The sequence below is a fragment of the Rhineura floridana genome, chromosome 22 (genome assembly GCF_030035675.1).
Source record: "Rhineura floridana isolate rRhiFlo1 chromosome 22, rRhiFlo1.hap2, whole genome shotgun sequence".
Lineage (NCBI taxonomy): Eukaryota > Metazoa > Chordata > Lepidosauria > Squamata > Rhineuridae > Rhineura > Rhineura floridana.
Window position 1 is genome coordinate 997,418 of NC_084501.1, and position 24,386 is coordinate 1,021,803.

A 24,386-nucleotide genomic window follows, 5' to 3' on the forward strand; every position below is an offset into this window, starting at 1 on the left:
AAAACTTTCTCTGTCCACTTTCTCCATGCCATGAACAATTCTGTACAATGCTATCATGTTGCCTCTGACTTGTCTTCTCTTTAAACTAAAACATCTCCAAATTCTTCAGCCTTTCCTCATAGGGGAGTCACTCCACACTTCTCTCTCTCTTAAAATAAGGGAGACAGAGTGTGTTGGGGAAGGGGGAAGGTATGTCCAGGCCGCCCAGAGAGCTGACATTTGACTCTCTGGAGTGGTTTGTGGGGAAGGGGTTGCTGGCAGTGCCTCAGAGATGATGCTGTAAGTGCGCACTGCGGCATTGGGGTGCAAGTGTGCCACAAATGCACCTATGCAGGGTCCCTCCTTGAGAGGCAGCCAGTGCCACCAAGACCCCCGGAGGAGCAGTTCAGCTTGTAATGCGGGGCAGACGGAGATTTCAGGAGCAGGTAGGCAGAGCTGCCCCAATCTATAGCCCACAGCAGAACATGGGAAGCTGCCTTGTATGCTGAGCCAGAGGGGCTTTCCTGCCCTACCTGGAGGTGCTGCTGTAGGCTGAGCCAGGGGCTGCCCTCTACCACCACCACCGAGCTGCGGCTGAGCCCCGTTTCATGGTGAGGCTGCCCCTTTACAACTCCCCCCCCCACCCTTGTGGCTTTTTTACTTGCTTGCTTGCTTGGTAGCCATACTGACTCTCTCTCTCTCTCTCTCCTCCCCAACTCTCTGCCTGCCTCGCTGCATCCCCGCAGAAGAGCTCACGATGGAAGGTGAGTACCTCTTTCCTTGCCGTTCTGACACCTGTGCTCTGTTTAGAGGGGCTCTGGGAGGGGGGGCATTGCTGTGTTATTCATATGGTTGCTGTGAGTTCCAAATGCTTGTCTTGTGGAATTTATTATTATTATGGGGTGGGGTGGGGTTTGGTGTTTGTAGCCCTTAGAAGCTGACTGTGCTCCATAGAGGGCAATGGGCTGTATGGGTTGGGAGGGGGAGGAGAACAACAGACTATTCCTTTTTGTTCCTAGAACTTGGAAAGGGATGCCTTCTTTTGGGGGTGAGGGAGGAATATCTTTTTGAATGCAGGAACGCGGAGTGCTTTGCAGTGTTGGGGTGGGGGGCTACTTTTCTCTGGGAGAGCCTCAGTTTACAGAGTCTATATATATATATATACATGGTGGCATCTGTGCAAATCTAAAACTGTCTCCTGGTTGCAGGGGAGAGGGGGGGAGATGTGCAAACTTCATGCAAAATGGTGCTTTCCCCCTCCCTTCGCCCTTGATAGCACTTTCAGCCCTTTCTGTTGTGTGCTGAGAAACTAAACTAGGATCTCTGGAGATCTCCCACACCCCGCTAGATTAGATATGATGATTTTGGGGTGTGTTGCTGGCCTATTGCCTTGTGATAAAAGCACGATTTTGATGCCATGCTGCAACTCAGCCTGCACCTTCGCTTCGGCCAGCCTTCCTCAACCTGCGCCCTCCTGCTCTCTGGGCTGCAACTCCCACCAGCCCCAGCCACCAGCAGTCGGAGCACAGCTATGCTGGCTGGGAATTTTAGCAACGGGAGCTGTAGTCTAGAACAGCTGGAGGGCACCAGATTGCTTTAGGAACCTGCCACTGCAACAGCTGCATAACACGCCCTTGTATCTGCTGCCTCCTCTTCCCTCCCCGTCAGCTGTTGCTTCCTTGTGTCAAACTTCAGTCTGTAAGAGTCTGAGATCCTCGGGGCAGAGACTTCTATTCTGCAAAAGCACCATGTGCACCAATGCTGCTGCTATGCTGCAGTGACAACAGCCGGAGACAGTGGGCTCGGCTGCCTTTACAAGGGCAGGAATATGCCCTAGTATAGAGGAGAACTCATGGCTCCAGCGGGAGCAAATCCTCCTCTTTATGTACGTATTCCATTTCTGACTCTGCAAAGCAGGGATAAGGGAACCTGTGGGGACCCTCTTGGTGTTGCTGGACTCCAACTCCCATCATCCCCAGCCAGCATATGGTCGGGCATGATGGGATATTACTGCTATTGTTATTTAAATGTATGTACCACCCTTCCTCCCAGAAGGAGCCCAGGGTGGCAAACAAATGACTGAACACTAAAAGCATCTATATAAAAAACAACATCTTTAAAAACATCATCGAAACAAAGCATCTTACATTAGTCCAACAGCATCAGGAGACCCAGTGGGTTTCCCACCAACCCTGATCAAGAAAGCGACTTGCTGTGGCTTAGTTTGTTCCCTGGAAAAAAATCTTTGTCTGGAAAGATAGTCAGCTCCATCCAATTGGTAGTGTTAAGGGGCCTGTAGAATCAGATAATCCACTATGTTCAACCTGTTCTAGATGGGGTTACACTCCCCCTGAAAGAACAGGTTTGTAGCTTGGGGGTTCTTTTTGATCCATTCCTGTCTCTCGAGGCGCAGGTGGCCTCGGTGGCACGGAATGCGTTCTACCACCTTCGGTTGGTAGCCCAGCTACGTCCCTATCTGGAAAGCGACGACCTCGCTTCAGTTGTGCATGCTCTGGTAACCTCTAGATTGGATTACTGCAATGCGCTCTATGTGGGGTTGCCTTTGAAGACAGTTCGGAAACTACAGCTAGTGCAAAACGCAGCAGCTAGACTGTTGACGAGGACTAGGCGGTCCGCACATATAACACCTGTTCTGGCTCGTTTGCACTGGCTACCTATCTGTTTCCGGGCCAAATTCAAAGTGCTAGTTTTGACTTATAAAGCCTTACACGGCGCGGAACCACAATACCTAGCGGAACGCCTCTCCCGATATGAACCTACCCGTTCACTATGTTCAACATCTAAGGCCCTCCTCCGAGTTCCGACTCACAGAGAAGCTCGGAGGGTTGTAACAAGATCTAGGGCCTTTTCGGTGGTTGCCCCCGAATTATGGAACGGTCTTCTCGATGAGGTGCGCCTGGCGCCTACACTTATCTTTTCGGTGCCAGGTTAAAACCTTTTTATTCTCCCAGGCATTTTAATCTATTTTTTAGCTTTTAATGTATATCAGGTCGTTTAATTGTTTAATATGTATGCTTTTACTGTTTTTGTGATTCTATTGTATTTTATCCTATGTTGTGCACCGCCCTGAGAGCCTTCGGGCTGTGGGCGGTATAGAAATCGAATAAAATAAAAATAAAATAAAAAAATAATTGCTGATCTTAGAGGAAAGCATTGATATCGTGAGCATAACAGAAAGGTGGTGGAATGGAGAAAACCAGAGGGACTTGGTTGTCCCTGGATATAAACTGTGTCGGAAGGTCAGGGGAGGATGTATGTTGCTCTGTATGTGAAAGAGGGCATTGAATCCAGCAAGCTAGAAATCCCCAAAGAGGCAGACTCCTCTACAGAATCGTTGTGGGTAGTGATACCATGCCACAAGAGTAATTTAGTACTGGGGACATGCTATTCCGCCTCCCCCCAACCAAAACGTTCAGGAAGATCTTGAGATGGAGAATGAAATCAGGGAAGCACCCAGAAGAGAAAATGTAGTAATGGGTGACTTCAGCTAATCTGACATAGACTGGCTGCATATGTGTTCCAGTGATGACAAATAGGTAAAATTTCTAGCTACCCTAAATGTCTGTGCCCTAGAACAGTTGGTCATGGAACCAACCAGGAGGACGGCAACCCTGGACTTAATCCTAAGTGGCGCCCAGGGCTTGGTGCGAGATGTAAGTGTTGTCGAGCTGATTGGGAGCCATGACCACAGTGAAATTAAATTAAGCTTACATGTAAATGGCCAATTGCCAAGAAAATCCAACACGGTCACATTTGAGTTCAAAAGAGGAAACTTCTCTAAAATGAGGGGGCTGGTAAAAAGAAAGTTGAAAGGGGAAGTCCAGAGGGTCAAATCACTCCAAAACACTTGGGAGCTGATTAACAACACAGTATTAGAAGCTCAGCTGGAGTGTATACCGCAGATCAGGGAAGGTACCACCAGGCCCAAGAGGAAGCCAGTGTGGTTAATGAGCAGAGCCAAAGACGCTCATTATTAGGCAAGAAGGGTTCCTTCATAAAATGGAGGTCTTGTCCGAATGAGGAGAATAAAAAGGAACACAAACTCTGGCAAAAGAAACGCAAGAAGACAATAAGGGATGCTGAAAAAGATGTGAGGAGCACATTGCTAAGAACATAAAAACCAACAACAAAAATTATTTAAGTAAATGCAAAGTAGGAGACTGTCTAAGGAGGCGGTTGACAATGTGCATTTTTGTGTCCCTATTTTGAACCAAAGTTGCATCACCAAATTTGGAGAAGCACACAGTCCAACCAAAAGCTGTGTTCCGATCAGGGATTGGGTGAATTAGATTGCTTTGCTTGAAGATGTGGACAGGATGAATTTCATTTGTGGAAATCCGTCTATTTTTGCTCTTTGTCACTTTCTCGTTTCTTCACCCAAAAGCCTCATGTTCCATTTTTGCATTAATCTGCAATTTAAAAAAAATCTGCACAGAATTTTGCATTAAAATACATATTTAAAAACAATTTCAAACATATTTTATCCTAGCACATTTCTATTTATATGTTTTTCTCAAAATACACATTTTATAAATGTAGCCTGATACTTTTTTTAAGCTGAGAATTTTGTTGAAACATTCAGGAAGTGCGAAATCTGGTGCATAACTGAGTTCTGATCCGTCCTTTCGTCCAGGAAGGCCAGATGGTAATGTAGTTAGATTCTGGACTTAATGGACTTTTGGCCACAGGGGTGGGGAGGCTCCTTTAGATGATGATGTCTATTTGCTCACTTACTTCAAATGTGGCAAGCCACCAGCCCAGCTACATTTGGGCCCTCACCCCTGCTCCTCCTGCTGGATGGGCCCTGGACATCTGCTCCAAAGTCCTGTCTGGATGCCACCTCTGGGTATGGATCAGCTCACTTTGTACTGGAATTTACAAAGATCAAATTCAGTTTTAAGTTTTGCTGTGGTGATCTTAGAGGGCTGTGTGCGTGCTTAACATTTTTCCTGAAGAAAGTATTGTTATAGATAGAACTATAATTGTTATACTTTGAGAGCAAGCAATATATTTATTTATTATGATTATTTATTTAATTTATTAGTCGTCCATCTGGCTGGTTGTCCAGCCACTCTGGGCGACGTACAAGATAAAACAATACATTAAAACATTAAAATTTCAAACCATAACAGTAAGAAACCTAACCCACCCCAAAAGCCTGCCTGAAGAGCCAGGTCTTCAAGGCCCGGCGGAAGCTTATCACAGAAGGGGCATGGCGGAGATCATTTGGGAGAGAGTTCCACAGGGTGGGGGCCACTATTGAAAAAGCCCTCTCTCTGGTCCTCACCAGTCTAGCTGTTTTAACCGGTGGGATCGAGAGAAGGTCTTCTGAGGCTGATCTTGTTGAGCGGCATCCCTGACGATGCTGGAGGTGCTCCTTCAGATAGACTGGGCTAAAACCGTATAGGGTTTTAAAGGTCAAAACCAACACCTTGAATTGGGCCCGGTAAACAACCGGTAGCCAGTGCAACTCCTTCAGCACTGGAGTGATGTGATCTTGCCGGCGGCTGCCTTTAATCAGACGAGCCGCCGCATTCTGTACCAGTTGCAGCTTCCGGACCATTTTCAAGGGTAACCCCACGTAGAGCGCATTACAGTAGTCTAGGCGAGAGGTGACCAGGGCATGTACTACCGGTGGGAGCAGATGGTTGGGAAGGTAGGGGCGCAGCCTCCTTATCAGATGGAGTTGATACAGCGCCGCCCGGCTCACAGCCGAGACTTGAGCCTCCATGGTCAGCTGGGAGTCAAGAATGACCCCCAGGCTGTCCCTGTGAGAGAGGAGATCCCGGAGATTGGAACAAACGTGGAACAGGAACAAGATTTGGAGTCTATGGACTTTAGAAATAAAATCTATTGTTTGGAACTCAATGTTATCTCTGAAGAAATTAATGAAGATTCTAGAGATAAAGTTATCAATGGCATGGATTATCTTCTGGACTGGAATGATGTGATGGAGCCCAATATAGAGAAAATCTATGGAATTAACTGCAGCCATGTGACAATGGAAAAACTTTTAAGAGATGACCCAGTGTATTTTGAAAAAAAGAACAGAGATATGATTTTACAGCAGTATTTCAGCAACCTATTCAGAATGGATGGCAAGAAAATATTTGGGATAGAGGTAATTCCCATCAGACTCTTACTATATGACTATGGCTTTGACAGCAAGATTATTATGGAATACTGATAATGGAAGATTGGATATTGAAATTACTGGACTTAACAAGACTACTGAAGATGGAAGATGGAAAATGGAACTAATAGAGATAATAGAACAATGGCTATTGAAATTACTGAACCTAACAGATTCTGATGTGATGGATTAATTGAAATGTTTATTTTGACTATGGTTATGACAATAAGATTATCATAATTAGTAATGAGATGGATTAATCGATATGCTTATCTGGAAAAAAAAAATTGATAGATATATTTCTTAAAGAATTGAAATCTCTCTTTGACTTTTTGTGGAAAGAATAAAGTAATGTTTATGAGATTTGATGATTAAGTAAGATAACTACTGGAGGAAAGTGATTTTATAATATGACTTAAGAGACAGGATTGCTATATATTATAGACTTATAACTGATTTGATCTTTGACAAATGGGAAGTCAATATTTTACTCTTTATTTTTTATTTTTGTTTTTTTTTTTTTCTTTTTTCTTTTTTTCTTTTTGTTTAACTATTTTTGATTTTGTTTTTTGTCTTTGAATGTTTTATGATTTTGTCTTGTATGTTTTATGAAAATTTGAATAAAAATTATTGAAAAAAAAAAAAAGAATGACCCCCAGGCTGCGGACCTGGTCTTTCAGGGCCAAACGTACCCCATTGAGCACCAGGTCCACATCCCCCAGCCTTCCCTTGTCTCCCACAAACAGTACCTCGGTTTTGTCAGGGTTCAGCTTCAGCTTATTCCTTCCCATCCAGCCACTCACCGACTCCAGGCACTTGGACAGGGTTTCTACAGCCAACCTCGGTGAAGATTTAAATGAGAGATAGAGCCGTGTGTCATCCGCATACTGATGACATTGCAGCCCAAATCTCCTGATGATTGCCCCCAGCGGCTTTATATAGATGTTGAACAGCATCGGGGAGAGGATGGAACCCTGTGGCACCCCACAAGTGTGAGGCCAAGGATCTGAAACCTCATCCTCCAATGCCACTCTTTGGTACCTACCAGAGAGGAAGGAATGGAACCATTGCAATACAGTGCCCCCCATGCCTAACCTCTTCAGGCAGTCCAGGAGGATAACGTGGTCAACGGTATCGAAAGCCGCTGAGAGATCAAGGAGGACAAGGAAGGTGCATTCGCCCCTATCCCACGCCCTCCTCATGTCATCTACCAAGGCGACCAAGGCTGTTTCAGTCCCATGTCCAGGCCTGAAGCCCGATTGAAATGGATCCAGATAATCCGCTTCCTCCAAGTGCGCTTGCAACTGTTTTGCCACCACCCGCTCAATCGCCTTGCCTAAGAATGGCAAATTTGAGACTGGGCAAAAGTTGTTCAGATCTTGGGGATCCAAGGAGGGCTTCTTTAAGATTGGTTTTATTACTGCCTCCTTGAGCGATGATGGCATTACTCCCTCTTCGAGAGATGTATTTACCACCATCTTGATCCCCTCACCCAGTCTATCTTTGCAGCTCATAATGAGCCACGATGGGCAAGGATCGAGTAAGCAAGTGGTTGGCTTTAAGGTTGAAAGCACCTTGTCCACTTCATCCGATGGAAGAAGCTGGAACCGATCCCACACCACCAGAGCACCACTGGTCACCTCTGGCTCGCTCACTGTGTCCACAGCGCACGGAATAGCACTCTTAATACGATCAATTTTCTCCGCAAAGTGTTTAGCAAACTCGTCACAGGAGGCCTTAGCATGTTCCATTGGTTCCGGAGCAACTGGACCGACCAGGCTCCGGACCACTTGGAACAGTCTCCTGGGACAGCACTCTGCAGATGCAATAGAGGCAGCATAAAAATCTTTTTTTGCTGCCCTTATTGCCACATGATATAGAGTTAAAGGTCAGCAGTGAGGTAGCCAAATTTGCTGATGATACCAAATTGTTCAGGGTGACAGAAGCAGATTGTGAGGAGATCCAAAGGATCTCTCCAAACTGAGTGAATGGGCAGTAAAATGGCAAATGCAATTCAGTGTAAGCAAGTGTAAAGTGATGCACACTGGAACAAACAGTCCTCCTTTCACATATGCACTCATGGGTCTGAACTGGCGGTGACTGACAAGGAATGAGACTTTGGGGCTGTAGTGGCTAGCTCAATAAAGTTGTGTGGCCACTATGAAAAAGGTGAATTCTGTATTCTGCCTCCACTGTCAAAATCAGTGTGTCTCTGAATACCAGTTGTGGGAATCACAGGTGGAGAGAGTGCTGATGATCTCAGGTCCTGCTTGCAGGTTTCTTCCCACTGGAGCATCTGGTCGATCGCAGTGAGAACAGGATGCTGGATCAGATGGGCCCCCTTGGGCCTCATCCAGCAGCTGGGCTCTTCTGAGGTTCTTATGTGTGGGCATCTGTAGGGCCGGCCATCCCATGAAGTTGTTGCTTCAGGCAGCAGGTGGCACCTGGGGACACTGTTTTCTGCCCCCAGTCTCTGTCTCTGTCGTTAAAAGAAGTGATCTCCAAAAGGGCTAGACTGCTGCAATCCTGTACATAATTACCTGGGAGTAAGTCTCAGTGTAGTTTGCTTTTGAGTAGACTTGTATAGATTTGCACTGCACATGTGGGTAATTTTAGACTTGGCATGCACTGTTTTGCAATGGTTCCGCTCATACTGGAAGGTGGTGCTTGGGGATATTGCTTGGCCATGTGGAGCCTCCAAAGTGGGGTTTCTCAGGGTTGCTGCTTCATAAACCCACTGAGGGAGGAGCTTTGAAGTGCACTGTCATCAATATGCAGATGACATGCAACTGCCCTTCTCCTTTAGAGGAAGAGAATGTGTGAGATCAGTGATGGACTGGATGAGAGCCAACAAACTGGAGCTCAATCCCGATAAGATTGAGTTGCTGTGAGTGGGTAGCTCCTCTGGATGGAAGGAGCAGGTGTACAGGTTGGGGGTACCCTTGGATCCACCACTTCCATTGCAGGCACAAGTGGTTTCAGTGTCATGGACTGACTTCTACCTACTTCAGCTCCTTCTAGTGCACAGACAGCAAGGCTATCCACATCCAGATGAGGCCACAACCATACTTTGGTTGTCTGTTCTCTGGTAGCCAACAGGACAGACTACTCCAGTGCATTGTATATGGGACTATGTAATTTGGAAACTACAGCTAGTGCAGAATGCAGTGGCTAGACAGGAAGGCATGAACTTATAACACTGGTCCTGGCCTGACTGCATTAGCTGCCGGTTTCTTTCTAGATCCAGTTCAAAGTGCTGGCTTTGACCTTTAAAGCCTTATATGGCTCAGGACCCCTATACCTAATAACCCTATAACCTTATCTTGGAAGACAATCTTACTCAGCCACGAGTGATTGCCAATGAATGAATGAACCTAATGGACCACTTCACTTATATGAACCTGCCTGGACCTGATATGATCAACTGAGGCCCTTCTCTGCATGCCACTTCCAAGACAGGTCCGGAGGGTGCTGGTGAGAGAATGGACCTCTTTTGTAGTAGCCCCTTGTTTACGGGACGTTCTCCCCAGGGAGGCCCACCTGGCACCATCCTTGTCAGCAATTTCAGCACCAGGCACAGACAGTTTTGTTTTTCCAGGCAGTTTGGCAGCACTAGTGAGATTATAATACATTGCTAAATCTGTTTTTAATCTGCATTTGTAATGTTATTACTGTATTTTTACTTGCTTGCCAATCGCTTCAGGACTTTCTAATGGGAAGCAATCTACACATTTCATAAAAGTAATCCTATCAGGCCAGCGCAAGGTCTGTGCGCCTGTGTGTGTGCGTCTGTAAAAAACAAGGCCAGAAAGAAGAGTCCCATCTTGGACGGTGGCAGAGGGACTAGATGCTCCTGTAAACCTTTAAACATTTTGCTAGCACTGGTGTTGCTCCGGAAGCTGTACTAAAGGGCTGGAATGAAACAGAGCTGAGCCAAATAGAGCTGAGTCCCAGCTGCTGGGGAGCCCTTCTCTCCTGCCTGTGGACTCCTCTGTGGGGCCTCCGGCTGGCTGCTGTGGGGTACAGGGCGCTGGACTACAAGGGCTCCCTTTGGTCTGATCCAGCAGCTAGGCTCTTAGCCTCATCCATGGGGATTTTCAGGCCCACTCTAGCGTTTCCTACATGTGTTCGTCCACAGGAATAATTCCAGAGGCAGCACTGTGAGAACAAAGCACGTGTCCTGTGACTGTGTGCTGTGTGCACATGTGTTCGAGATGAGTGGAATGTGTCTGGGATTCCTGTGTCCAACTGGTTCTGCCCCAGTTTACTTCCAGTTGGAAATCTGGATTTTCAAATATGGGTGGCAGAATTGTATGCATCTGCCGTTTCCTTAAAAGCAGATTAAAAAAAAAAAGCTTTCCCACAGTTGTACAATTCATAGAATCATAGAATCATAGAATAGTAGAGTTGGAAGGGGCCTACAAGGCCATCAAGTCCAACCCCCTGCTCAATGCAGGAATCCAAATCAAAGCATTCCCGACAGATGGCTGTCCAGCTGCCTCTTGAATGCCTCCAGTGTCGGAGAGCCCACCACCTCTCTAGGTAATTGGTTCCATTGTCGTATGGCTCTAACAGTTAGGAAGTTTTTCCGGATGTCCAGTCGAAATCTGGCTCGGTGCACCTTGAGCCCATTATTCTGTGTCCTGCACTCTGGGACGATCGAGAAGAGATCCTGGCCCTCCTCTGAATGGCAACCTTTCATGTACTTGAAGAGTGCTATCATATCTCCCCTCAGTCTTTTCTTCTCCAGGCTAAACATGCGCAGTTCTTTCAGTCTCTTCTCATAGGGCTTTCTTTCCAGTCCCCTGATCATCTTTGTTGCCCTCCTCTGAAGCCGTTCCAGTTTGTCTGCATCCTTCTTGAAGTGTGGAGACCAGAACTGGGTGCAGTACTAAAGATGAGGTCTAACCAGTGCTGAATAGAGGGGAACTAGTACTAGTAATTATATCTTCTGTGGAGATATAATCGTCACTATATCTCCACTGAAACGGAAAGATGCTGCAGCCCCCCAAATATCTGGTGGGGAGCAAGAAGCCACTCATTACTGAAGACCTTTGGGAGGTTACAACAGCAGCACTACAGATATATGGGGGGGGTTAAGAAGTGGGTCCCCAGATACATGCTTGAGCTAAATGTGGATCGCAGGTCTGAACCGGGTGATGAATACAGGGATAGGGAATTCATCTAAGCTACTTTTAAACTAAAGCACTCTGAAAGTTGCAGTGTTGTGAGAATGCCTTATTCAGTTCTTAAGTGCGTCTGTAGTTTAGCCTCCGCCAGCCTGGTGCCCTCCAAATATTTTGAACAGGTTGTGCTGATGGGAGTTGTAGTCCAAAATATCTGAAGCTCAATAAGTTGTGGGAGGCCGCTCTAGTGTAATCAAAGATGTTTCAGATTTCTAGGGTTCCTCGTAGGTGTGATGGCTAAACAGGTTTGAAACTGGTTTAGATTTGACAGTGCAGACACACCATGTAGGCATAGTGGAAGTACACCTAATGGCTTACAGAGGCTGCCCCTCTCAGGAAAAGAAGTCTGCAGTTGGGGGTCTTTTTCCTGCCTGAATATACCTCTTTCTCTGGAGATCCAATCTCAGCAGCAGTTGGAGCCTGCCCAGAGGCAGCTACGCATGCACGCACGCATGCACTTGTGCATGCACGCATACACATCCCAACAAGTTTGGCTGCAATAACTAAGTGTGGCATTGTTGCTTGACCCCTTGAGTGGAAAGGGGCTGTTGCCCATTGGGAGAGCATCTGCTTTGCATGCAGAAGGTCCTAGGTTTGTTCCCTTGGGCTGTCTTCATACAAATCCCCTCCTACTTGCCCACAGGTGAGTTGTCATGTTGCATCAGGACCATGGGCCAAGCCACTCAGGGAGCAGGTGGGGGAGGCCTTGGAAAGGGGTCAGAGAGAAATTCTCCAGACTCCAACCCAGCTGGGCCCTTAGGAACACCCATAAAGGGAGACAGGGGTGGACCTGGGACCTGATTAAATTCTCCTTCCCCTCTGTGAGGTGATAGTACCACCATATTGGTGGAGCTCACTGACACAGCACCTGTTTTGCATGCAGAAGGTCCCAGCAGGGCTGGTTCCAAAGGGGCCCTCCACTCCCCTTCCGTGATCCGTGGCACGAGCCGTGCCGCGGATAGCAAGACAAGAGCTTCTGAGCCACCTGCCGCCGCCCTCCACCATCCCCCCGCCACCCACCACCATCCACCCGCTTCACCTACCTTTCTCTGCTGTTCTTTGCGGCTGCGCACACTGTGTGCGCAGGGTTACCATCAGTCAAGATTGCGGCCGAGGTTTCTGTAATGGACTGAAGCCTCTGCCGCCATCTTGGTTGATGGTGGCAATGCGCGCGCTGCGTGCCATCAACCAAGATGGCGGCAGAGGCTTCAGTCCCTTATGGAAACCTCGGCCGCCACCTTGATTGATGGCAACCGTGTGCACGGAGTGCGCGCAGCCACAAAGAACAGCAGAGAAAGGTAGGTGAAGTGGGCGGGATGGTGGCAGGCGGCAGCGGCAGCGGGTGGCTTGGAAGCTCTTGTCTTGCGATCCACAGTGCAGCTCGTGCCATGGATCATGGAAGGGGAGTGGAGGGGCCCGGGGCAGGACACCCTCAGCAGGAGACCTTGGGGGTCAGCTGCCAGTTAGAGGAGACAATATCAGGCTGGATAAATATGTCACATCCACACCATTCAGTTAAAACACTTTTATACCACTTTAACGGTCATGACTTCCACCAAAGAATCCTGGGCACCATAGCTTGTTAAGCATACAGAGAGTTGGTAGGAGACCCCTTGCAGCTACAATTCCGAGGGCTTTTAACAAACTACGGTTTCCAGGATTCTTGTTTGTTTCTTGTGGTGGGGAGCCATGACTGTTAAAGTGGTGTAAGAGTGCTTTAAATGTATGGTACAGATGTGACCAAAGTCTGACCAAGGGAACGTCCTCTCTCTCCTGGTTCTCTCACACCCCTATTTTGATAGGACAATATCCAACCTGCCTTTGAGCGATGTATGCATGCAGAGGTGACTTGACAGGTGCATGCATTAAGAAACAAATAACAATGGCACTAGTAAAGACAGCTTGCATTCTGCAGGAATAGATGCCCATTCCTCGCTGCAGCTCGAATTTGCATCTCCTCCATCCCCTGACACACTTCATGTTTTTTGGAATAGAAATTAATTCTCAAAGTTAATTGTTGCATCCTTTGTGTAGTTCAGCTTGATGCATGCTTGGAGGGCTGCCCTAAGTTTTGACAAATATGTACAAGTTTCATTTTCAAACTCTTCTAGTAATTTGGGAGTGAGACTGTGTGGTACCAAATTTCAGTTCTTCATGTAGAGTGGGAGCACCATAGTGCTTTGGAGGTGCACTTCATGTCCACTGTTTAGAATGTCTTGTGTTCAGGCTTCTATATAGTTCAAGGTTCTAGTCTTGGTGTACAAAGCCCTATACAGCTTGGGACCAGGATACCTGAAAGACCTTCTTACCCCTTATATACCCAGTCAATCACTGCCCTCTGCAGGTGAGGGCCTCCTGCAGATGCCATCTTATCAGGAGGTCCATTCTGCACAACATAGGAAACAGACCTTTAGTGTGGCAGCACCTGCCCTGTGGAACTCCCTCCCCTTAAGTATCAGGCAGGCGCCATCTCTGTTATCATTTCTGCGCCTATTGAAGACTTTCCTCTTTCAACAAGCCTTTTAAGTTAAGACTTATCCCACTCTGCATCTGTGTTGGAATTGCTTTTAATATGGTGTTTTAAAAACCTTTCCCCCCCCCAACAATTTTTTTTTTACCCCTTTTATTTAAGATGTTTTTAAAACTTTTTAAAATAATGTTTTTAAAGTTGTTTTGTTTTAATGTATTTTAAGGTCTGTTTTTATGATGCTTTAAAGTTTTTGCTGCTTTTGTTTGCTGCCCTGGGCTCCTACTGGGAGGAAGGGCGGGATATAAATTAAATAATAAATAAATATATTAATTGTGGCACCTCAAAGCCTAACAGAGTCCATAAAAACTGATGCCATAAAGACTTTTTGCTCTTTGCGCTGCAACAGTCTAGCACACTAGCCTCTCCGGAAATTATATTAATCAGGTTAATGCTGGAATTCTTCCACCTTTAACTAGATGTGTTTGGCTGCTAAAATCCCAGACTTTGCATTTCTTATACTAGGCTGGAATAAAAAAATAGACAGATTTGGGGTATCCAGATTAACTGTATATATTTTTGTTTGCAAACGCAGGAAGCTGCCTTATACTGAATCATGCCATTAGCCTCTCTAGTGTGGTCATCTACACCAGGGGGTGGAAGATTTAGGCTTGTGGGATCTATTTTGCTTTATACTAGAAAGCTGAAATCTACCAACTGAAGCCTGGTGCAAAAGATTTACACTTAGATTTGAAGAGTTCTGAATTCAGGAATTTGTTTTGAGCACCAGAATTGAACTGAGCTCACAGTCCTACTGTGGAAAAATCCATTTGTGGTTGCCTCAAGCTTTTTTCATTTCACTAGTATAATTGTTGGGTGTGGAGAATTGTTGTTTCTGCTGCGATTGTTAAACAACTTGTTGTTATGTGCCTTCAAGTCCATTGCGACTTATGGCGACCCTATGAATCTGTGATCTCCAATAGCATCTGTTATAAACTACCGTGTTCAGATCTTGTAAGTTCAGGTCTGTGGCTTCCTTTATGGAATCAATCCATCTCTTGTTTGGCCTTCCTCTTTTTCTACACCCTTCTGTTTTTCCCAGCATTATTGTCTTTTCTAGTGAATCATGTCTTCACATTGTGTGTTCAAAGTATGATAACTTCAGTTTCATCATTTTAGCTTCTAGTGATAGTTCTGATTTAATTTGTTCTAACGCCCAATTATTCATCTTTTTCGCAGTCCATGGTATGTGCAAAGCTCTCCTCCAACACCACATTTCAAATGAGTTGATTTTTCTCTTACCCGCTTTTTTCACTGTCCAACTTTCACATCCATACATAGAGATTGGGAATACCATGGTCTGAATGATCCTGACTTGAGTGTTCGGTGATACATTTTTGCATTTGAGGACCTTTTCTAGTTCTCTCACAGCTACCCTCACCAGTCCTAGCCTTCTTCTATTTCTTGACTATTGTCTCCATTTGGGTTAATGACTGTGCTGAGGTATTGATAATCCTTAACAAGTTCAATGTCCTCATTGTCAACTTTGAAGTTACATAAATCTTCTGTAGTCATTGCTTTAGTCTTTTTGACATTCAGCTGTAGTCCTGCTTTTGTGCTTTCCTCTTTAACTTTCATCAGCATTGACTTCCGGGAAGGGTGACTTAGCCTGTGCCTGCTTTTGAGACGGGCTCCTGCCTCAAAAGAAGCTTATTCAGATATATCAGTCAGTTTTTTCTTTTTTTTTTGACTGATTAAACTTCTCCCGGGTAGGGAGAAACGAAGAGATTAACCTCAAAGCCTATTTTTGTTGGGACGACCAGATCTCATTAATTTATGGGACGAGGTCCAGCCGACGAAGGTGGGACGGATTTTCAACAGCAAGCTCTATCTGTTAAAGCGAACGTTCATCTTATCTTCTAAGAGAGAACGCACTAACAGGCAAGCACCCTTCTTTCTATATTTTTCTTTTACTTGACTTAAATTGTTGCTGTTTAAAAGAGATTTGCCAGATTGATCGGTTTTTGACATCTCACTGGGGAGCCGTAACTTCTCTCTGCTACGCACTAATTAATAGCTTATCTCTGTTTTTGTTGCAAAAAGCTGTCCTGGATTTGCATTCTAAAGATACACACAGAAGAGGGATTTCTATTCCAGATTTTTATTTTGAAAAATATTATACTGTTTTGAGACTACTCTCTTTTTGGTCTATTTTATTTTGACGAATCTGTTTCTTGACGATTGCCATTAATTGCTTCGATCCTGGGAACTGCATTTTGTTTACTTAACTATTGGAGAGATAAGGCTGTCTGCTCTGTTTATACTGTGATGTCACCAAGTTTGGAGTATTAACCCAATTGTTGCTGAAATAAGAAGTGGTTTTCCTATATTTTTCTTTTAAAATGGCAATTAAGAAAGTGGCTGAGAATCTGGAAATAACTATGTTTCAGAGAATAATGAATGAGATTGAGATAACGAAAATTGAATTGAGTAAAATGAAGCAGGAGATTAAAGATATAAGGGTCCCTGTGAGAGAGGTGACCCTGGAAGGGGTCCCTGTGAGAGAGGAGACCCCGGAGATTGGAATAGGGGTCCCTGTGAGAGAGGAGACCCTGGAGACTGGAATAGGGGTCCCTGTGAGAGAGGAGATCCCGGAGATTGGAACAAACGTGGAACAGGAACAAGATTTGGAGTCTATGGACTTTAGAAATAAAATCTATTGTTTGGAACTCAATGTTATCTCTGAAGAAATTAATGAAGATTCTAGAGATAAAGTTATCAATGGCATGGATTATCTTCTGGACTGGAATGATGTGATGGAGCCCAATATAGAGAAAATCTATGGAATTAACTGCAGCCATGTGACAATGGAAAAACTTTTAAGAGATGACCCAGTGTATTTTGAAAAAAAGAACAGAGATATGATTTTACAGCAGTATTTCAGCAACTTATTCAGAATGGATGGCAAGAAAATATTTGGGATAGAGGTAATTCCCATCAGACTCTTATTATATGACTATGGCTTTGACAGCAAGATTATTATGGAATACTGATAATGGAAGATTGGATATTGAAATTACTGGACTTAACAAGACTACTGAAGATGGAAGATGGAAAATGGAACTAATAGAGATAATAGAACAATGGCTACTGAAATTACTGAACCTAACAGATTCTGATGTGATGGATTAATTGAAATGTTTATTTTGACTATGGTTATGACAATAAGATTATCATAATTAGTAATGAGATGGATTAATCGATATGCTTATCTGGAAAAAAAAAATTGATAGATATATTTCTTAAAGAATTGAAACCTCTCTTTGACTTTTTGTGGAAAGAATAAAGTAATGTTTATGAGATTTGATGATTAAGTAAGATAACTACTGGAGGAAAGTGATTTTATAATATGACTTAAGAGACAGGATTGCTATATATTATAGACTTATAACTGATTTGATCTTTGACAAATGGGAAGTCAATATTTTACTCTTTTTTTTTATTTTTGTTTTTTTTTTTTCTTCTTTTCTTTTTTTCTTTTTGTTTAACTATTTTTGATTTTGTTTTTTGTCTTTGAATGTTTTATGATTTTGTCTTGTATGTTTTATGAAAATCTGAATAAAAATTATTGAAAAAAAAAAAAAAAAAAAACTTTCATCAGCATTCATTTCAAATCATTACTGGTTTCTGTTAGTAATGCATATCTTAAATTATTTATATTTCTCCCTCCACTTTTCACACCTCCTTCATCTTGGTCCAATCCCGCTTTCCTTATGATATGTTCTGCATATAGATTTAAACAAATAGGGTGATAAAATACACCCATCTCACACCCTTTCTGAAAACCAATCGGTTTCTCCATATTCTGTCCTTACAATAGCCTCTTGTCCAGAATATAGGTTGTGCATAACGACAATCAGATGCTGTGGCACCCCCATTTCTTTTAAAGCATTCCAGAGTTTTTCATGATCTACACAGTCAAAGGCTTTGCTGTAATCTATAAAACACAGGGTGATTTTCTTCTGAAATTCCTTGCTCCGTTCCGTTATCCAGCATGTTTGCGATATGATCTCTGGTGCCTCTTCCTTTTCTAAATCCAGCTTGGACATCTGGCATTTCTTGCTCCATATATGGTAAGAGCCTTTGTTGTAGAATCTTGAGCATTACTTTACTTGCATGGGATATTAAGGCAATAGTTTGATAATTACTGCATTCTCTGGGATCCCCTTTCTTTCAAATTGGGATGTATATTGAACACTTCCAGTCTGTGGGCCATTGTTTAGTTTTCCCTATTTGTTGACAAATTTTAGTCAAAATTTAGTCTCAGTAGTAGCTTGTAACAACTCTTTTGGTATGCCATCTGTTCCTGGTGATTTGTTTCTTCCAAGCTTTCACCTCACATTCTAAAATTTCTGGTTCTTCATCATATGGTTCCTCCATGAATGAATCTGTCATCCTTGCATCTCTTTTATAGAGTTGTTCATTGTATTGCTTCCATCGTCTTTTTATTTCATCTTGGTCAGTCAGTGTGTTCTCCTGTTGATTATACAACATCCCTACATTTGGTTTAAATTTCCCTCTAATTTCTCTAATCTTTTGGAATAGGGCTCTTGTTCTACCCTTTTTGTTGTCCTCTCCTATTGTTATACAGTGACTATTGTAATAGTTCTCTTTGTCCCTACGTACTAGTCACTGTATTGTTGCATTTAGGGTTCTAACTGTGTTTGTATCTCCTTTTGCTTTTGCTTTCCTTCTTTCTGTAACCATTTTAAGAGTTTCATCTTAAACAACTAGGAATAAGAAATCTTTTATAATCTACTGCACATCACCCAGAGATCTCCTAGTAGATCGTTCCATCTTCTTCCCACCTGGCAGTGGCTGTCCAGAGTTTTGACAGAGAAGTTACTTTTCCAGCTCTGCCTGGAGAAGCCAGGGATTGAACCTGGAACTTCTGCCTGTAGAGCAAATGCTTAGATACTTGGGCTGTGCATGAGCCAGATTCTACATTTCTAGTTGGCGGGAATACCTTTGTGTGTGAATGAGTCAGTCCCAGACATGCACATGTGCATAAATATATATGCTTATGCTGACAGCAGCAAACAGATCTAAGCATCCTAGTCTGGCTATTGCCAGACCAAGAGTAAACAGATTTACGAGGGTGTTCCAAACAGTAGACCAATGCATCTGTCTTCTACCCAGATGTATGTTGGTTTGTTTAAAATTAATATATATTTTACTGCCATTCAGCAGAAAGATTTTTTAGTTGGTTTGCATCAGAAAAGTTAGAAAATATAAAACAATGAATATTGAGAAATGTTGAAATTGCAGTAGCAAGCATTATGTGCAGTGCAATCCTATGCATAGTTTTACCTGGGACTAAGTCCCATTGAACTCAATGGGATTTTCTTCTGAGTAGACATGAAGAGGATTACACCATAAAAGCAGAACTAAATCAATGAACATAGCAGCAGATTTACTCATGACTATGGGATGCAAGCTGCTGCTCATCCCTTGATTTTTCCTTTGTTACCTTTTACACACACCTGCTGGTATCCATAAATGGAATAAATACATTTGTTAGTATATTTGCACTGACTTAGAGAAGTCACAGTACGTGGTGAAGAAATATCTGAAAAGCAATTGCCTCCCCTCCCCCTGCCACAACACTGGCCAATTCTGATAAAGATAAGGATAATTTCCAATACTGATGAAGGCTGGAAAGGAGGGAGAGTGAAAATGCGTCATTTATTGGGGGCTTTTGAGATGTCCCAGAAATGCCAGAACTCACTGAACCATGAGGCTTGTTTTTAACATTTACGGACAGGTCGTAGGAAGCATTCTTCTTCACATGATAAATGCTGGAATGGAGGGACATTTACAGAGTGTGCCTCATTGGGCTTCAGATTTACAGAATTTTCTGACGTTCCCCACTGTCCTTCTGAAATGTTAATCCTTGTCAATACAAGTTTTGGCATTTATGTAATTTTTGACGTGTGTAAGAATACATACATGTGTGCACTAATGTGGGCCCTTCCATTGCCCCCCCACCCCCTACTCACTTCCTTGATGCTGTTTGCAGTTGCCTGGTTTGTTTATTTCTTACAGTTTGTATGTTTGTTTATTTCTTACATCTATATCTCACCTTTCTTCCATCATGGAATCCCAGGAAGTGTACATGTGGGGGGCACATCCCAGGCCGTCTTCCATCTTGGCACTGACCAGACCTAGACCTGCTTAGCTTCTGCAAGGTGGTGTCCTCCTGGGTCTTCAGATCAGAACCTGGGGCTGGATTGTGGCTAAAATAATGAGGTTCAAATTAAGTGCCAGAGGTTGCATCACACCCTTCAGCAGCACACTTGTAGTGAGATGGAGTTGAACATCTCTGTTCCTGCTGCTGCCTGCACAACAGAGGCCCAGGAAAAAAAACTTACAATATTTTCCATTCTCCTTGCTTTATAGCTGCAAGACTTACTAAATTTCCATCCTGCTCTTCAAGGCAGTGGAGATGGTTCTCTCCCCCTCCGTCTTATGACAGCCTTGTGAGGTGGTTTAGGCTGAAATGGGGGGGGGGAATGGCCAAGATCACCAAGTGAGCTTTGAGGCTGATTGGGGATTTGAACTCAGTCCGAGACCAACATTCTCACCAGTACACACTGGCTGTTCAGGTGGAACCCCAAATCCCCAACTTACCATGGTTGGGCCCAGCAGCAAATGTGCCAGAAAGCTTCAGAGGGATCATGAGGACACAGTGGATCTTAAAGTATGCTGTGCAGTGAAGCAGAGCTTTTTGAGTTATGGGCCCTGCTCTGTTGAGCCACCGACCTCTTGAAATTGGAAAGGCACCAACCATTTCGCATTATCGATGCCTCCTCAGAACTTTTCTGTTTTCCCAGAAGGCATTTCCAGCATGGCGGTATGAGCTGAGGTTGCCACCACCAATCTTTGTGAATCCTGTTGGATTTATTTTATTGCATTTTATACTGGACGTGTTTTTATATTTTTATTTTACATATACCAGATTTCATGTAATCGAGATTTTTTAAAACAATTTATGAGCATTCTAACTAAACAAGCAAATTACTAATCAGATATTATCTTCTGCCTCCCTGCTGACCAATCAATAAAACTCCCACAAACCAGTTTACAGTAACTAAAAACATTAAAACAAATATACAAATTTAAAAACACATCTTTTAAAAACAATTTAAAACACAATTTATTTTTTTAAAATAGCAATTGTCCTTCTAGTTGAATTTCCTTCTTCTGCCCTGTGTGGTGGGAGTGCTTGTGGGATGATCCTTGTGGAAGTCTTATGTCAAGATTGTCAGAGATTTGGTACATTCCTACAACAGACAGTTTGTGCTTGGCTGCCCTTGAATAAAATCCACTCACTGTGGGCCCAGAGTAAATGTGGCAGGACCACTGAACATGGGGGGAATTAAACCTTTCCCACCCTTCCAGGATTCTGATGAAAACTGTTCCCCTACATTCAAAGCTGCTGTTTTCATCCAGAGGGAACCCTCCAGTGGCACCAATGTGTGGGAATACGAGCATTCATGCCTAGGACAATGGAACCGACTGCCTAGGGAGGTGGTGGGATCCCCTTCGCTGGATGTCTTCAAGCAGAGGCTGGACAGCTATCTGCGGGAGATGCTCTAGCTGTGGATTTCCTGTTGTGAGCAAGGGGTTGGACTCGATGGCCTACAAGGCCCCTTCCAACTCTATGATTCTATGATTCTAGGACAGGAATTCCAAAAACAGCAGCCGGGCTGGTTGTGCTGTGTTCACAGGGCTGCCTTTTCCATTCCTGTTGCCTCCTGAACCAAAGCAAACAAATCTCCTCCATATCTTGGTCCACCATTAGCAGCACTCCCACCCTGGCCAAAAATGGCTAGAAAATCAGAAACCACAATGATACAATCCCACTTTGTAAAGAGGCTTGCCGCTCTAGCTAAATTACCCACTAATGAGTGCAGCTGGCAATCAAATCTGACATTTGTCACACTGAGAGCTGAAAGCATCAGCGTCTGAGTTACTGGGACGAAGTGAGAGCTGGGAAGTCAGCTGCACTGTCCAGAGGTCCTGCAAGAGCACACAGGGCCCTCTTTGTGGTGCAATGCACAATCTTGGGCAGGCTCTCACCAGTGAATAGGCTGGCAATTTGCCAAGAGGCTCCCGTAAGAAGGTGTGTCCAATAACTAACAGAAGCTCAAAAGTGCTTGTTTGTCTGCTTCCCATTGTGTCTTGACTGTGCCAAGATTGTCCAAAGAGAGAGCCATCAATAGCCCTGTTCACAAAGATTGTTTTGCTCTGGGTCCTTCCTTCTGTTCTGCTACATACTTTTATCCTTAAAACATGCAGCAGGGCAATTAGCCCAGTGCAGACACTTTGTATCTGGTTGCATTACACGTGGACAGCAGTGCTAAAGCAACTGAACAGTTGTGGATCCCACCAACACCAGGAGGAGGAGCTGGCAATGTGTAGCACTTGTTGTGAAGCTGAAATCTGACCTCAGGATTTCTTGCTTGGGAGCCTGATGGCAAAAAACTGGTCAGAAAGCTAATTTAAACTTAAATAGGTCGAATGCTGCCTTTTTCTGTTGTGCAATTTAATACACTTTATGGTCACCATGAGAAAATTCAAGAGCCAATTTTGTAGAAGAGGTGACAAATTTGATGTCAAATTGGTATGTTTTGGGAATGGAGCATAAAAACCCACCGATTGAGCAGAGGCAGAGAAATGTCCAGACAGCTGTCTCTGGTCAGATACATGTCAGTCTAACCTCGGCACTTCTCTCTGACAATGGCTAACTCCAGGCAGTCCTTGTAGAGCAAAGGCGGCCACTTACGCATTGCCTAAAACGAGGACAAGGATTTGCCTGAAAATTCCATATGCATATATATATGTAGATGCAAATTGAGAAATACTTACAGTTTAAATAGAAATATATCTCGCCACAGTGAGGAAGACTGTGACCAGGTGGACAGTGTGACTGATCACTCTGCTGTCCAGCTGGTAACTGGATGGGCAACCTCAAGGCCCCCTTGCACCCCCTTGTTTTGGGTTCTCTGTCTTTAAACTGGACATGGATGAGACAGCCCTTCAAATAGAGGCTGTTGTCTGTAAAGTAGGGCAACCCCTATGTAGCACAGGGAGGTTTGTCCAGTTTCTGAGTCTTCATAGTATTGGGGTTATCCTAACTTACATTGCAAATACAAACCAATTTCAGAGTTTGCAGACATAACCAAAATCTAGTATCTAGCCCTCTCCAGTATCCAGATTTTGTGTAGCCAAAATACCAACCCACTCACAGCAGTGAGGCCTCAGCATGCTTGAGGGCGCCCCAGCATAGTTTGCTAAAGTATGAATAAAAGCTGAAGAAAAACAAGCTAAGGTGGGGGCTCCCGAAAAACAGTGCAACCAGGACAGGGCATACTTAGTGGGCGCAGAGTGGGTCTGGGGATCTGAACAAGCCGTCTCTACCTGCTGGAGCATCAGTCTGTTTGGAAACAGCTGCAGCACTGGGGGCCTGGAGAAGACCTGCCCTGGAAGTGAGTACCTGGTCATCTGGGCGCTTGCTCGCTCACTCCTCTGGGTTGCTGTCTCTTGAGACAGCTGAAGTCCCAGGTAAGAGCTGCGAGGACTGGGACTCCCTGCCTGGCCTGGCTCCAGAGAGAGGCTGCAGTCAATCTTGCAGCCTCTTGCATCAGCGAGAATAAAAGCCTGGCTGCCCTTGGGCAGCGGGTCTGCCACTGTCGGGGTCACTACCAAAGGGGCAGCACCAAAGAGACTGGTCCTTGGGGAACCCCTTAGGGAGTGAGGGTGCTGCCCCCTTCTGTTTTTGTTTTAAACCAGTCTAAAGGAGATAGGTAGTGGGGAGGGCGTAAGGCACATGTGTAGTTCCTGGTCAGGGTGAGAGCCTGTGCAGTGAACTGAATGATAGGAGATAGTCACCAGATGCCTTCAGAGTGAGAGTCTGCAACTGGCAGGAGGCTGACTTTGGGCGTGAGACGGGGGTCAGTAAATGTGCCCGGTGTGAAAGATATTGGGTGGATCTGACTGTTTCCAAGTCTCTCAGAGGTGTACTGGGACAAATGGTTCAGGTAGGTTTTGTTGGTGGGCTCCTGTTGTGTCCATATCAGGTGTTGAGGAGGAGTCTTAGTAAGGACATGGGTGATGCTACCCCAATTTCAATGAACATGGGTAGAGGGAGGTATAGCCATGGGGTGGTGGGTGAGCTACCATAGAAGTCGAAGGCAAGGCTATCTGTGCCTTGTTCCTCACTCCCACTCCTCTCATGGACGGATGCTGGCCTGTGTGTGCTGTTGTTTAATGTCAGATCAGTACACAATAAGACCACACTCATCCATTATGTGATCATGGATGAAGGTGCCGATTTGGTGTGTATTACCAAGACCTGGGTAGGTGAGCTGGGAGGAGTTGACCTGACCCAGATTTGCCCACCTGGATACTTGGTGCAACACCAGCATGGGCTGCAGGGATGAGGGGGAGTTACTGTGGTCTACAGAACGTCCATCTCTGTCACCAGGAAACCACTCTGTCTTGGAGCTGGCTGTGAGGGTCTGCACCAGGTGTCGGG

General features: G+C 44.6%; 1 protein-coding gene across 1 annotated transcript in view; it reads left to right on the top strand.

Moving 5' to 3' along the window:
- The window catches only part of LOC133375143 (neurexin-2-like), a 224,977-nt gene that overhangs the window by 79,043 nt on the left and 121,548 nt on the right, over nucleotides 1-24,386 (top strand). The window contains exon 3 of the mRNA XM_061606708.1: nucleotides 726-743. Within this exon, the coding sequence (XP_061462692.1) occupies nucleotides 726-743 (18 nt within the window). The remainder of the gene's footprint in view (nucleotides 1-725; nucleotides 744-24,386) is intronic.